This window comes from Rhinopithecus roxellana, chromosome 11 (genome assembly GCF_007565055.1).
Source record: "Rhinopithecus roxellana isolate Shanxi Qingling chromosome 11, ASM756505v1, whole genome shotgun sequence".
Lineage (NCBI taxonomy): Eukaryota > Metazoa > Chordata > Mammalia > Primates > Cercopithecidae > Rhinopithecus > Rhinopithecus roxellana.
This window is the reverse complement of record NC_044559.1, coordinates 47,975,202-47,988,769: the sequence shown is the minus strand read 5'-3', so window position 1 is coordinate 47,988,769 and position 13,568 is coordinate 47,975,202. Positions and strand designations below refer to the sequence as shown.

The 13,568-nt window shown below is 50.7% G+C and overlaps 1 protein-coding gene across 5 annotated transcripts in view; it reads right to left on the bottom strand.

Moving 5' to 3' along the window:
* The window catches only part of PTPRE (protein tyrosine phosphatase receptor type E), a 178,930-nt gene that overhangs the window by 27,385 nt on the left and 137,977 nt on the right, over positions 1–13,568 (bottom strand). For all 5 annotated transcript variants that reach the window (XM_030940254.1, XM_030940253.1, XM_030940251.1 and 2 more), the window contains 3 exons: positions 6,845–6,935; positions 1,918–1,994; positions 1,216–1,252 (listed from right to left, as the gene is read on the bottom strand). In XM_030940254.1, coding sequence (XP_030796114.1) covers positions 1,216–1,252; positions 1,918–1,994; positions 6,845–6,935 — 205 coding nt within the window. The remainder of the gene's footprint in view (positions 1–1,215; positions 1,253–1,917; positions 1,995–6,844; positions 6,936–13,568) is intronic.

The following is a 13,568-nucleotide window of genomic DNA, read 5'->3' as shown; positions in this document are numbered from 1 at the left end:
TGCCTGTCCTGCCACTCACCCACTCCAGCTAGGAACTCCTCAGTGGGCAAGATAATTGGGCCCAGGTTGAGTTATGACATTCACAGGTAAGAAGCGGGGTTCAGACGAGGGCTGGGTCCACAGCCAAGTGTGGGAGAGCTGGTGAAAGCCCTGGGAGAGGCAGAGACTGGCCGGCCTCCCTCTGCATTCCCGATCCCCTCCTCTTTGTCAAAATCTTACTCTCAGCATGGTGCTGTTCAATATGATTTGAGCTAAAGTCCCTCGGGAAGGGATCTCAACAACAGACAAAGTGTCACTAGGAGAAAGTCCTCTGCCCCTGTCCACTTCCTGTCTGAGCTGCGGCTATTTTGCAGCCCCGAGCTAGGCGCTTCATGCTGAGGGGGATGGGCTGGGAGATAAGGAAGCCCCTGGCCCTGCTGCTGTCCCACTCTGGCCTGGCTCCCTGTGGGTGTCTACTGGCAAGAGAGAAACACATGCTTTCATCTGTTTCAGCTAGGATCGTCAGGTTTCCTGAGGTTTCCAGCTGGGCACATTCCTGATGTCCTCTGCGTGTGCACATGCGTGTCCTTTTTTTCTTAGAGATTCTGCATTTCTAACAACTTCCCAGGTGATTTTGACACACACTGAATTTCAGAGCTCATTGCCCTAAAGACTCCTGGCCTAAGAGTGACGAAGTCTGAGGAATGTGGTTTCAGCTCCACTGATACCTAACTACATGTGCACCACCAGGTCCTGCAGATGACAACCTCTGGTGGATCGGAGTGATGCTGGATTCAGTACTCAACACACAAGGGAGAGCCAGCCCTGTGCAAGGTGAAGGGCATGTTTTCACGGCTGAAGTATCTTCTTGGTTATAGCCTTGATCTGAAAAGCTACTCACCCTACTACCCACCCCCAAACTTTGGGGCCATGTAGGGCTCAGCCAGCTGAGAGAAACTCAAGGTTACCTGATGCAAATATTAATGTGCTGGAATGGCAGCCAGGGCCACTGCATGCCCTGTGTTCACACCATATAGGTGTGGGAATAAGTGTGTGTTTCTCTGACTGTCTACACATATCCGTTGTGTGAATGGATATCTAACGTGTCTGTTAGGTGTAAACACATGCACAAAAATCCAATGTAAGTCCTTGGTCTTGTTGGCATACAGACAAGGAAATAAGAGCTATTCACGTCATTTTACCAAAAATACGTTCAGAAATTAATAAAAAGCTTACCTTGAGCTGCTATAAATTTATTCTTCTCTTTGTATCCCTAGAAAAAATAACATCAGATTTATATTTTTTCAGAATTATCTCTGCTGAAAGGATTTGTTGTCGTTGCTGTTAGAAAAGCAATACATATTCACCATGGAAAATTTGCAAAACACAGGAAAAGGTTAAGAAGAAAAGAAAACTCACCAGCAATTCCAGAAATAACAAATCCTATTTCATACATCCACTCTCTAGTCTGTTTTTCTGCAAAACCTTTCCCAGACTCACACACAAGCAGAGATATGCAGACATTTCTGTCCTCTAATTGGGTGAACATGTACAATTTATTTTATGTTGTATTTTTAACAAGAATTTTATAATTTATATTAAATGATCTCTTAAAGATCAATACAAATGGAGTTCTAGTAATCCACTGCACATAGTTTTACCACAATCTGTTTAACTGCCTATGCTTCCTGTTCTGTTTGGTCAGGAATATACATAATGCTGCAATGAACATCCTCTGTGCTTATCTCTGTCTCTCGAAGTCAAATTCCCAGATGCTGATGCTAGCTTGTAAAGTACAGGCAGTTCTGTGCCCTTTGTGCTTGTGGCCAAACTGCCCAGAAAGGTTGTGACAATTTACACTCCTGGCACCAGACAAGAAAGTGCTCACTGGTCATGCCTCAGCTGGGCTAGGGGAATAGGAAACCTCTGTCCACTTACATCTATGTAGGAAGCATTGATGTAGTCCGAACAGGGAGTTCCATCCACTTGGCTCAGAATCACCCTAGAATGGTCATCTGGAAAAATCCCAAACAAAGCCAAGATATTAGGACCAGGAATCACAGTGCTGTCTCTTCATCTGCAGTGTCAGCTCCTGGGAAGGGGAAAAGTAGCTTCATGGCCACACCGGGGGTGGCAGAGATGTTCTTCCTCAACGTTCCCATGGAGACCGCTGGTGTCCCGAGAGAGAATGCACCTGCTTTGGTGAACATGGACTGTCTCAGCTGTGGGATGCCGACAAGGGTAGGATTTCAGTCCCCAGGACGGAGGCCGCTGGGTCATTACATAGACAAGAACAGCAGAACGTGCCGGGCCCCTGCAGTGCAAGGGCTGTATTTCATGAACCCTGCACTGGGCCCCAGTATTGCCAAGTGTGGGTGCACTTAAAAAAACCCCAGGACAGAAGAACTGGGTCCACTCTCCAAGGCTTCCCAGGGAAATGATCACCAGCCCCATGAGGACAAGTGGATGTGGGGGTCTAGGATCAGGGACTCTAACCCTCAGTCCCACCACCAGAGTCTGCCCCAGAGCTGGAAGGCGAGCACAGTGAGGAGTGCCTGGTAGATCCAGCCTGTTGCACAAGCGCTTTTCTGGGGTGGAAGGCTGACCGCGGAGTGCTGTGTGTGGGGTGTGTGCGCGTGGCTGGATGTTTGTGGTGTGACTGGTGTAGTGTGTGAGCCTGATGTGTGTGGTGTGTATACTGGTGCAAGTATGTTGTGTGTTGTGCGTTTGTGGTATCTGTAAGTGTGGCATGTGCTGTGTGTATTTTTGTGGTATGAGTGGTGTAGCGTGCGTATGATGTGTGTGTGTGGTGTATACTTTGGTATGAGTGTGTTGTGTGTGGTGTGTAGTGTGTGGTGTAGTGAGTGTGGTGTGTGTGTATTGTGTGTGTGGTGTGCATGTGGGTGTGTATGTGTGGTGTGTGTGTATGTGTGTGGTGTGTATGGTGTATGTGTGTCGTGTGTGTGGTGTGCATGTGTATAGTGTGTGTGCTGTGTGAATGTCTGCATGTGGGTTTGGTGTGTATGTGTAGTGTGTGTTGTGTAGTGTGTGGTATGTGTGTGGTGTGTATGTGTGTGGTGTGTGTGTGGTGTGTTTGTGTGGAGTGTGTGGTGTGTGTGTGGAGTGTGTATGTGTGGTGTGTGCGGTGTGTGTGTAGTGTGTGTGTACAGTGTATGTGTGTGTAGTGTGTGTGTACAGTGTATGTGTGTGTGTAGTGTGTGTGTACACACACGTCAGGGCTCCATCATGACTTTTGTGGGTCGCAGTCACTTCTGCCTTCCCAGCTTCCTCCATAGAACTATCAAGAAGGTTACCTTAGGCCTGGGTTGGTCGCTAGTGAAAAGATGCGCTCCAGAATGGGTTTGGCATATTTTGTGTGTGATCTGAAGAGAAATGAAGACGTGTTCATGGGCCTCTAAAAGTGCTGTGGGCCTGGCCCTGCCCTTCCTGTGACCTTTCCCAGGAATGGCCGGCTGGGCCAGGCTGGGTCAAGGCTGGTTCTGAGGACGTTTATGCTGCACTGGGCACAGAGTCTGGCACGTGGTAGAAGCTTAGAGCCTCCTTCCTGACTCATTGTTGAGTAACTCTAGGTCCTCTCCCTGCTTTCTCTGCTTAGTCCTTGATCAGGGTGGGTTGTGTTTGTGGCGTTTGTATGTGTTTGTGGCGTTTGTGATGGGGAGCCGGGCAGCCTCCAGGTCATGCCTTGTTTGTCTCACCTTCACCTGGAAGGCTGCCGGGCGGGCCATGGGCTAGTGGCCTGGGACCCCCGATGGCTGAGCCAGCTCTGTCTGGCTCCCTGCAGAGAAAGGGCAGGTACAGCTCTCAGAGACAGCCATAGCCCACACAGGGTGGCCAGGGAGTCAGACCCCAAACTTACAGTCCTGCAGACCCCACTGTGAGACCCTCCTGCTCAGGGAGTGGCAATGCCCAGGCAGAAATAGCTCTGCGGAACACATTACACTAGTTGAAAATAATTTGGAATGGTTTATGCTTTGAGAACAGCTATAGAAAAGCACAGGGTAAAATATAGCCTTCTGCTTAGATTTAGAATCTTGCAGTTTCTAAGAGCTTCCTGTCTTTTTATTCTAAAAAGTCACACTTCACATTCAAAACATTAGTTCCTAAAATTATCAGCTGTTGGCACTTTCCCAGAAAAGAGGCCTCGCTTGCCATCAGCCACAGTCTTTCTATAGGCAAAAGTCAAGCCTGCCTGACATGCAAAGGACCTTGACTTCTGACCCCAGAGCTCCCCAGGGTCACAGGCCTGACCAGAGCCAAGGGCCACGTTATGACTCTGTTGAAAGATTGGGAAAGGCAGGGAAGGTGCCAGAGGCTGGGGAAGTTGGGTCCCTTCTCCCCTCTCCCCCAGGTGACTCTCAGTCCCACCCTAAGTGATACTAGGGGCTGTCACCCTGGGGGTGGATGGAGCAGCCCCGAGAGCTCCCTGCCCGATGTCCCTTCAGCCTTAAGTCTTCCTGATAGCTAATGCCAGATGCCACCCATTAATCCTTGCCAGGCCACAGCGTCTCCATGCCACTGTTCTGTAAACCCGTCTTTCCACCCATGTGAAACACGGTAGAGTCCCCCAGCCCCAGGAGGCTGCCTGGGCCCTGGGGTTCCCGTGGTGTGGTGCTCCTGCCAGGAGCAGGGGAAAGATCTTATGGGGGAAGCTAGAAAAACCCATTCTGAATCTGACTACGCTTTCAGGCTTGGAGGAAACGCTCATTGACTCCCGTAGCACAACCTAGAGAACGCGGCTCAGAGAAGACTTGAGAACGTGGCTCAGAGAAGACTTGCAGTGGGTGGGCCGGGCCTTTTCCAAGTGGGGGACTCCCAGGTGAGGCCCCTGCTCTGCCCTGGGCCATCACACCTTGAGGAGAGGACTGGGTGTACGTAATGCCCACACTTGGCCATGATTCTGCTTCCATGGAGGTCCCAAATAAATAGTCTTAATTAACAATATGATATTACCTTTAAGGGATGAACGTTTACTGATGGAGAGAAATGAGGAATTCAGGAAGGTGCTTAGCACTGAGCAGTTTCTTAACATGTATGGCTGGCAAATCAAGGCACAACTTAAAACCACTCAATTAAGGTAATAAATTAAGCACTGATACTAATTTCTAGATATCCCACATTTGACACAAATTATTCTAAAGATCTCAGACCTCCTCCTGCCACGGCCTTCCTTTCCTCTGAGCTGCTCAAGCCGTGTAAGTTGCCTCCCCTCTTTCTGTGATATCTTCCACCCATTGGCAACAAATCCGCTCCAAAATGTGCAGAATCTAGCCATGGTCTGAGCCACCGCCAAGGCTCAGCTGTGTGACCACCACGTGGCCTCCTGACCCATCTTTCTGGTGTTGCCTTGACCACCCCTACACATATGTGTTGACTGAAAGACTATTTGATGGATTTCTCCCAGTTTTCATTGGATCATGGGTTCACAACGGGTTTTGTAAAAACCACATGTCAATCCTATGCATGTAAAATGAGACAGAGTTATTTCTAAAAAGTGCACAGTTTGGACAGACCACAGATCGGACAGACCGTAGCTGCTCTGACATACAGAGCAGGTGAAGTCAATTCTGGTCCGAAAAATGCAGCAGTAAGCAGCATTCCGGGGCCCACACGGGCTGCCTTCCTCCATCCCACCGAGGCCCTGGCAGGGTGGGGTGACTCCCTCTGTGGACCAGGGGGAGGCCGCAGGTTCAGGATTTAGACCTGAACTTAGTGGAGCCCTTTGAGGATGCCATTTTGTTAGCCTCATGGGCAAAGCAGACGATGGGAGAGGCCCAGGTGGGGTGAAGGATCCTGAACTGCACCCCCCAACCCCTGCTGCTGGGCCAGCTCTTTTTTTTTTTTTTTTTTTTTTTGAGATGGAGTTTTGCTCTTGTTCCCCAGGCTGGAGTGCAATGGCATGATCTTGGCTCATGGCAACCTCTGCCTTCTGGGTTCAAGAGATTCTCCTGCCTCAGCCGCCCAAGTAACTGGAATTACAGGCATCCACCACTATGCCCGGCTAATTTTTTGTATTTTTAGTAGAGATGGGGTTTTACTATCTTGGCCAGGCTGGTCTTGAACTCCTGACCTCAGGAGATCCACCTGCCTCGGCCTCCCAGACTGCTAGGATTACAGGCATGAGCCACAGCACCTGGCCCAGGCCAGCTCTTACAAAGGCAGCTCAGAACCTACAGAGTTTGTCTTGGCACCAAGACAGGCTGTGAAAGCTGCCCCCAGGTCACCGAGACACGCCCCCGCACACATCCATCTGCTCCCTGGCCCTGCCACCTCTTGGCACCCATGCTTCCCGGCCCATGCCCACTTGTACTGTTGGGGTTAAATCAGGTCGATTCAGAGCCTTCCTACAAAGCTGCGGCCCACCTACAAGTTTCATATTCTGTCATTTTTGTCCTTGGTCCAGGACCCCAGACAACTCTAGGGATTTGCAGTTTGTGGCCACAAGCACTGAGTCTGAGGGAAGGGAGTTGCCCAGGGCCACTCGCAGGCCCAGACTGGGTGCCAGGCCTGAGTTCCACAGGGGAGGCCCTGCCAGCTGGCACCCATGGCCACGAAACAGCACCCTTACCTGCTGGGCCCCAAGCAGCGCAGGTCTCAACAGTAAGCACAGGCTTGGCAGCCAGACCCACCAGCAACCAAGGTGCCCAGTGCCTGTGCGGGGAGACCGCCACCTAGAGAGGAACATTCTGGAGTCCTAGGTGCAAACGCTGAGCAGTTAGACAGATTTGGGGCCTCAGTCTTTGGCCTCTGAGCACCAGGAATGGCCCGCAGTCATGGGGAGCTGCAAGGCAAAGCTGAGTTTAGCGCAAACACCATCGATCATGCAAAACATAAAATAAAATCTTACTGGGAAGGATGTTGGGATATCTGTTTTTTTCTCTGTTTTCTTCTTTATTTGCCAGTTCAAAAGTTCCTTGTATGTGTCCAGATGGCAATGACTGGAAGAAAATGTAGCATTAGTATGAAATGTGATGGTTTCAAGCACCATGCTCATGTCAGTTTCCCTACTGAGCACAGGAATTACGAAAACATGTGGAGCAAACTACCTGCTGTCCATAGTCCGTCTCTGCCTCAGACCTTGTACCAGGCATGGGGCAGAGAATGAAGGAGACACAGACCCTGGCTTTCCCCAGGGTGCTCTCTCTTGTGGGGTGAACAGCGGTGTGGTCAAAGTGGTGGTCTCATCAGCCAGACCCTGCGCTGCATGAAGGTGGAGACTTGCCTTTGCATTTCCATGGTATCTCAGGGCCCACAGGCCCGGGCCTAGGGCAGGTGCCTATGATTTGGTAAGAACTGACTGCGACAGAACTGTGAACTGGGAGATGGGGGAGCGAGGACAGGCATGCAGAGGGTTTACAGTGGGATGCTGTGACTTTGGGGCTGAAGGTTGAATAGAGTGGTTCTGGGAGGCGAGGGGTGGGAAACAGCCTTAGATACAGTCCTGATCTTGCTTAAGACTCCAGGCGTGATCTGTGGACCAGTGGCATGGGCACGCCTGGGAGGGTGCTTTTTAGAAATGCAGACTCTCTGGCTGCACCCCAGACCCACAGAATCAGCACGAATATTACCATGATCCCCAGGGCTTCAGTGCACACGTCTTTAGGAAGCACTACCCTAACCAACTCCTTTGTCTCAGTCAGGGAAGTCAGGTGTGAAAGGAATGCCGCGGGGCCCCTATCCCCTCTGAGCAACATAGCTGAGTGTGAACTCTAGTGGCCTGAATCCTAGTTCTTTCTGCCGCCTTGAGCTGCCACCTCTGATTCCTGGTCACCTCCAGCTGTCCTGCGTCTGCTTGCTGCTCAGGTGAGCTCCCCACAATGCACAGTGTGAAGAGCCTCTTAAAGCCCTGAGTCCTGTCCTTTGACATTACACCCAACCAGTGGCTGGACCCGGGGCCACTGGGATTCCAGTAACATGTATCAATATGCATCGAGTGCCTCAGTGTGCCAGGTACAGTAGAAGGAGCCGGGTCATCTGCTCCAGCCTTCGCAACTCACCTACTATTAGGTGATACTAGGATGGTCCCCGTTTTATGGGTGAGGAAACTGAAAGCCAAAGCAAGGTGTAGATTTGCCCAGGGTCACCCAGCGAGCAAGGGGCAGGAGCCTGGAGCAGCGCCCAGACCACCAGGAGGATGCTGACTTCTTCAAATGTGGGAGAACGTGAGGGGTCCCGCTGCAACCACCCAGGAGAGCGGAGCAGGCCTCACCGTGTAGCTTCGGATCTGAGTCATGCAGGCCTGAGCTTGCTCACAATGCAGGGCAGGGCCTGACCTGCCGCCCACAGGTGTCCCGAGCCTTCCTCTCTCGAGAGCAGGAAGCTTCTCCAATTGCAGACTCAGATCTGACCAGCCGGTGCCCATGGTGGGGCACCGTAGGCCACCCTCTTGCCTCTGCTTTGGGGCCACCAAACCCCATGGCCACAGGATGAGGCCCTTCCAGGCCATGGGGTTTGTCGGTCCCAAAGCAGAGACAAGAGGGTGGCTTATGTGGAGGGACCTGCCTGGCGGCACTGTGGCAAGGGTGATGGGTGGTTCTCGGCCTCATCCCCAGCCACCAGCACCTACGCCGCCTGTAGTTCCTGATTCTTCATTACAGCCGTCTTCATACTAACTTTCTTGACCTAATCTAAGCCTGACATCTGTGGTCAAATTCTAAAGCCTTCCCTTTTTCTGCCGGGGAAAGTTTTTTTGGCCCCAGCACTGAAAATACACAGGAGGCGTGATACCGGATGGTGTGTACATGATACTGTGCATTTGTCAAAACCCACAGCATGCACAACACACAAACCCTGACGTGTGGACTTCTGCTAGTAACAACAGTGTGGTGTTGGTTCATCAGTTGCAGCAGTTGAAGCACACGAACACAGGAAGCTAATCATAGGAGAAACTGCTCACAGGGGAGGAAGGGGGCATATGGGAACTCTGTACTTTCTGTGCAATTACTCTGTACAGCTAAAACTGCTCTAAAATAAAGTCTGTGAAAAGATAAATTAGGACAGGTGTGGTGGCTCACACCTGTAATCCCAGCACTCTGGAAGTCGAGGAGGGTGGATCACCTGATGTCAGGAGTTCAAGACCAGCCTGGCCAACATGGTGAAACCCCGTCTCTACTAAAAATATAAAAATTAGCTGGGCGTGGTGGTGGGCGCCTGTAGTCTCAGCTACTTGGGAGGCTGAGTCAGGAAAATCGCTTGAACCTGGGAGGCAGAGATTGCCATGAGCCAAGATTTCACCACTGCACTCCAGCCTGGGCGACAGAGCGAGACTCTCTCTCTCTCAAAAAAAAAAGAAAAAAAGAAAAAAAGAAAAAAGCTCCCTGGAGGGATCAAATGGCCAGGATGGACCAAGCTCTGACACCTCACAGCTGCTTGTTCCTGGCAGCTGCAGAGATCCAGACCATGGAGATGGAGCGTAGCCACCCAGCTGCACAGAGGGTCAAAGTCGAAGTGGTGAGGGGCATCGTGTCCTGTGCATCGCACACGTATGTATCCTGGATCCAGGCACACATGGACCCTGCAACCCTTTCTCTGGCTGTCAGTCTACTGTGGTCTCAAATCTCGGAGCTGCTCAGGTGGCCCAGGGGAAAGGAAAGACCTGGAGGGGTCTGTGCACCCAGCTGAGCCCTGCAGTGCCTCGTTTGGGGCTTGCTCGTAGTAACCAGCAATGAATACCTTGTGATTGGCTGTCCCATTATGTAAATTGTCCAAATCATTTGTGGTTTGTCTGTTTGAGGTGAGATTTCATTTATTTTCTTTCTTTTTTTAAAATTTTTATTTTTGAGACAGGGTCTCACTCTGTTACCTAGGCTGGAGTGCAGTGGCACGATCCTGGCTCACTGTAACGTCGGCCTCCCAGGTTCAAGTGATTCTCCCATCTCCGCCTCCTGAGTAGCTGGGATTACAGGTGCACTCCACCATGCCTAGCTAATTTTTGTAGTTTTTGGTAGAGATGGGGTTTCACCATGTTGCCCAAGCTGGCCTGGAACTCCTGGGCTCAAGTGATCTGCCCACCTCGGCCTCTCAAAGTGCTGAGAAGTACAGGCGTGAGCCACCACACCTGGCCTAGAGATTTCATTTCAATGAACTCATGAGCCACGTTCCTTTCCCTCTCCACTCGGTAGTGTCGGGCAGGCAGCAGGAGAGGGTACAAGAAGCTAGGTGTGGGCAGCTCTGCGAGAGGCCCCAGCTGCTCGGTGGAGCTCCAGGGAATGGTTCTGGTTTGTTTATTGTGCTGGAAGCTTTGACGTTGACATTTCCCTCTGCATTTTTATAGCACTTATCAGTGTGTTAGTCCTAAGCACTCGGCCTTACATAACTTGCTAGGATGGAGGTAGGGAAGAGCCTGTCCGGAGGGGGGCATTTTCCTTGGCCCGATGGTGCTCGCTTTCCAGGACTTACTCTGGGGCCTGGGAACAGACTTTCCTAGGATGCTGTTCTACCAGTGCAGGGTGGAGACTGCAGAGCGTGTTTTCGTAAGGACTCAGTTGCATGTTCAGGTTATCTAACCTCATGTCCATGTTATCACAGTACCTATGGGGGGCAGGGAGTATCCTCATTTCACAGATGAGGAAACAGGCAGAGGTTAATTGCCCAAGCTCTCTCAGGCTGACTCCAGCATTCACCTCACTGTACGGACCCCAATACCAAATCCTTTTCATCCCCACCAAGTTTGCCCGCACTGTGAATTGGTAATGCACACATGTCAAAACTCAACTGGATCGGCCACTTTGAGACGCCTGTGTCTCCCTTTAGTGTCTCCCTTTCTTCTTTTTTTTTTTTTGAGACGGAGTCTTGCTCTGCTGCCCGGGCTGGAATGCAGTGGCCGGATCTCAGCTCACTGCAAGCTCCGCCTCCCGGGTTCACGCCATTCTCCTGCCTCAGCCTCCCAAGTAGCTGGGACTACAGGCGCCCGCCACCACGCCCGGCTAGTTTTTTGTATTTTTTTAGTAGAGACGGGGTTTCACCGTGTTAGCCAGGATGGTCTCGATCTCCTGACCTCGTGATCCACCCGTCTCGGCCTCCCAAAGTGCTGGGATTACAGGCTTGAGCCACCACGCCCGGCGTAGTGTCTCCCTTTCATGACTTTGGGGAGAGGAGTTCAGATCAGAGGGCAAGAGAAAAGAAAGATGGGGTTGGGAGCATGTCCCTCTTAGGACCTGAGGGAGAGCTGGCCATGGCAGGCTCCAGTGCTCTCAGAGGACGGGTGCTGCATGAACATGGTCTCAGGACATGGCCAGCCCTTTACTAGGACAGATGAGGAAAAAGCACAGCCCTGGGCAACACAGTGGGACTCCATCCCTACAAAAAAAAAGTAAAAAGCCAGTGGGCATGGTGGCACGTGCCTATAGTCCCAGCTACTTGGGAGGCTGAGGTGGGAGGATCACTTGAGCTGGGAGGTTGAGGCTGCAGTGAGCTGTGATCAGGCCCCTGTGCTCGTCTGGGAGATACAGCGAGACCCCATGTCAAACAAACAAACAAAACAATGACAAAAAAGCAGCTCCCCCAGGGTTCCCCAGACACAGGATCAGGCTCCGTGATCCTGACTTCGGGTCCAATGTTCTTCCCTCCACCACATCTCTACCCTGCCTGTCACTGAGCAGAGGGACTCCAATGTTCGGCCAAGGGCCGCCCAGTGGCAGAAGAGCATGAGGGACTTCCTCTGGGTGCAAAGTTTAATGGGGTGCCCCCAAAATTCAGAAACCAGGGAAAATTATATTTGAATGCAATATTTTTAAAAGTCCAAATCAAGGCACAAAATCTATGATGAACAAAATATGAAACTTTTAACTAATGGCAGGGTGAGTAGCTGTGTGGTGGCAAGTCATATGTATCAGGGCCCAGGTCAACAGGGAAAAACTGTCAGCCCAAGCCTATCTTCCTTTATGGTGCTATTTTCTTCACCAGGGGCTGCCTGCATTCATTTTGATATTTTATTTGTTACCTTTCCTGTGGTACTGATACTTTTGATATTTTAAGTGTTGTGTTAAAATATCATTTATCCCACTTGCTGTCTTAAATTTTGTGCCTGGGGTGAGTGTCTCACCTGCCCCACCCTATTCCCGGACTCCCTCCCTGGGAGTGGCCCCCACTTTTGAGCTGGTTCTGACTCAGACACCCCTATCAGCAAGCCCAGCCCCTGCCACTTGGGGAAACAAAAGTACAAGGGGAAATGGGATGAGAAGGGTGGGGAAGGGGATCTGCTAGCTGAAAACTTGGATAGTTATTTTGAAAATGAGAAGGTCTGTTGTCAGACTGAGAGACTGCAACACAATAGTGCTTGAAGCTGTCTTTCAATATGACCTAATTTCTCCAAAAAAGGGGACACATTTGGAAACAATAAAAAAGGAAGCGAGATAAAGGCAGAGGAGGCTTGTGCTAAAAAAACAAGCAATGTACAGTTTACATGTGTCACCACCTTCCCATGCCTCCACAAGTTGCTTCTGGGTAAAGTCTGATGTCTGCACAGAGTTCACGCCATCTTCAGATATAACAACTGCACAACACTGTTGTTACAGAGTTCATGCCATCTTCAGACATAACAACTGCACAACACTGTTGTTTACAATATCCATCGTCTCAGCCTCCCGTTCCAACTTCAAGGTAATTAAGACAGGCCCATCTCCATTGCCCCTTCCTAGGTGGTGGAAGATAACTTCAAGGAGATTAACTGATGTGCCAGGGCTAGCATGCAACAGGCATAGCCAGGACCAGTCAGCAGTCCTGCTGAAAACCTATCCTCTTTACGATCAACACTCAGCACAGCCACATGCAAGAAGGTGAAGATACATAAAATTCAAAACATGACCAAGGATAAATACTGAATAGCAAAATCCAAGACAACACTTCCTCATATCTGTTTGTCTACTTCTCTATCTGCCCATTCATTCATGCATCCATGCATCCATCTGCCCTCCCACTCATTCATCCATCCATTCATGCATGCATCCATCCATTCATCTATCCATCTGCCCTCCCACTCATCCATCCATCCATCCATCCATCCACCCTCCCACTCATCCATCCATCCATGCATGCATCCATCCATCCATCTGCCCTCCCACTCATCCATCCATCATCCATCCATCCATCTGCCCTCCCACTCATCCATCCATCCATCCACCCACCCACCCACCCTCCCACTCATCCATCCATCCATCCATCCATCCATCCATCCATCCATCTGCCCTCCCACTCATCCATCCATGCATCCATCCATCTATCCATCCATGCATCCATCCATCCATCCATCCATCCATCCATCCATCCATCCATCTGCCCTCCCACTCATCTATCCATCCATCCATCCAGCCAGCCACCCACCCATGTTGATACACAAGCAGATATAGCTCGTGTTCCCTTAAGGCAGCTCACAGCTGCTTCCTTAACGCTGAGATGGTGGTTCAGAAGAGGAACATTGCCTACTCTGATTAGATGCTCCAGCTCTCAGAAGCCATGAAAGGATGGTTTGGGGCTCTGTTGCTTTCCCCATGATATTGTCATATTGTGCTATGCTCAGGCCCTAGCCTTCTACATTATTGAGATAACAGTGTTTCTGTCACAGTTGATTTTAG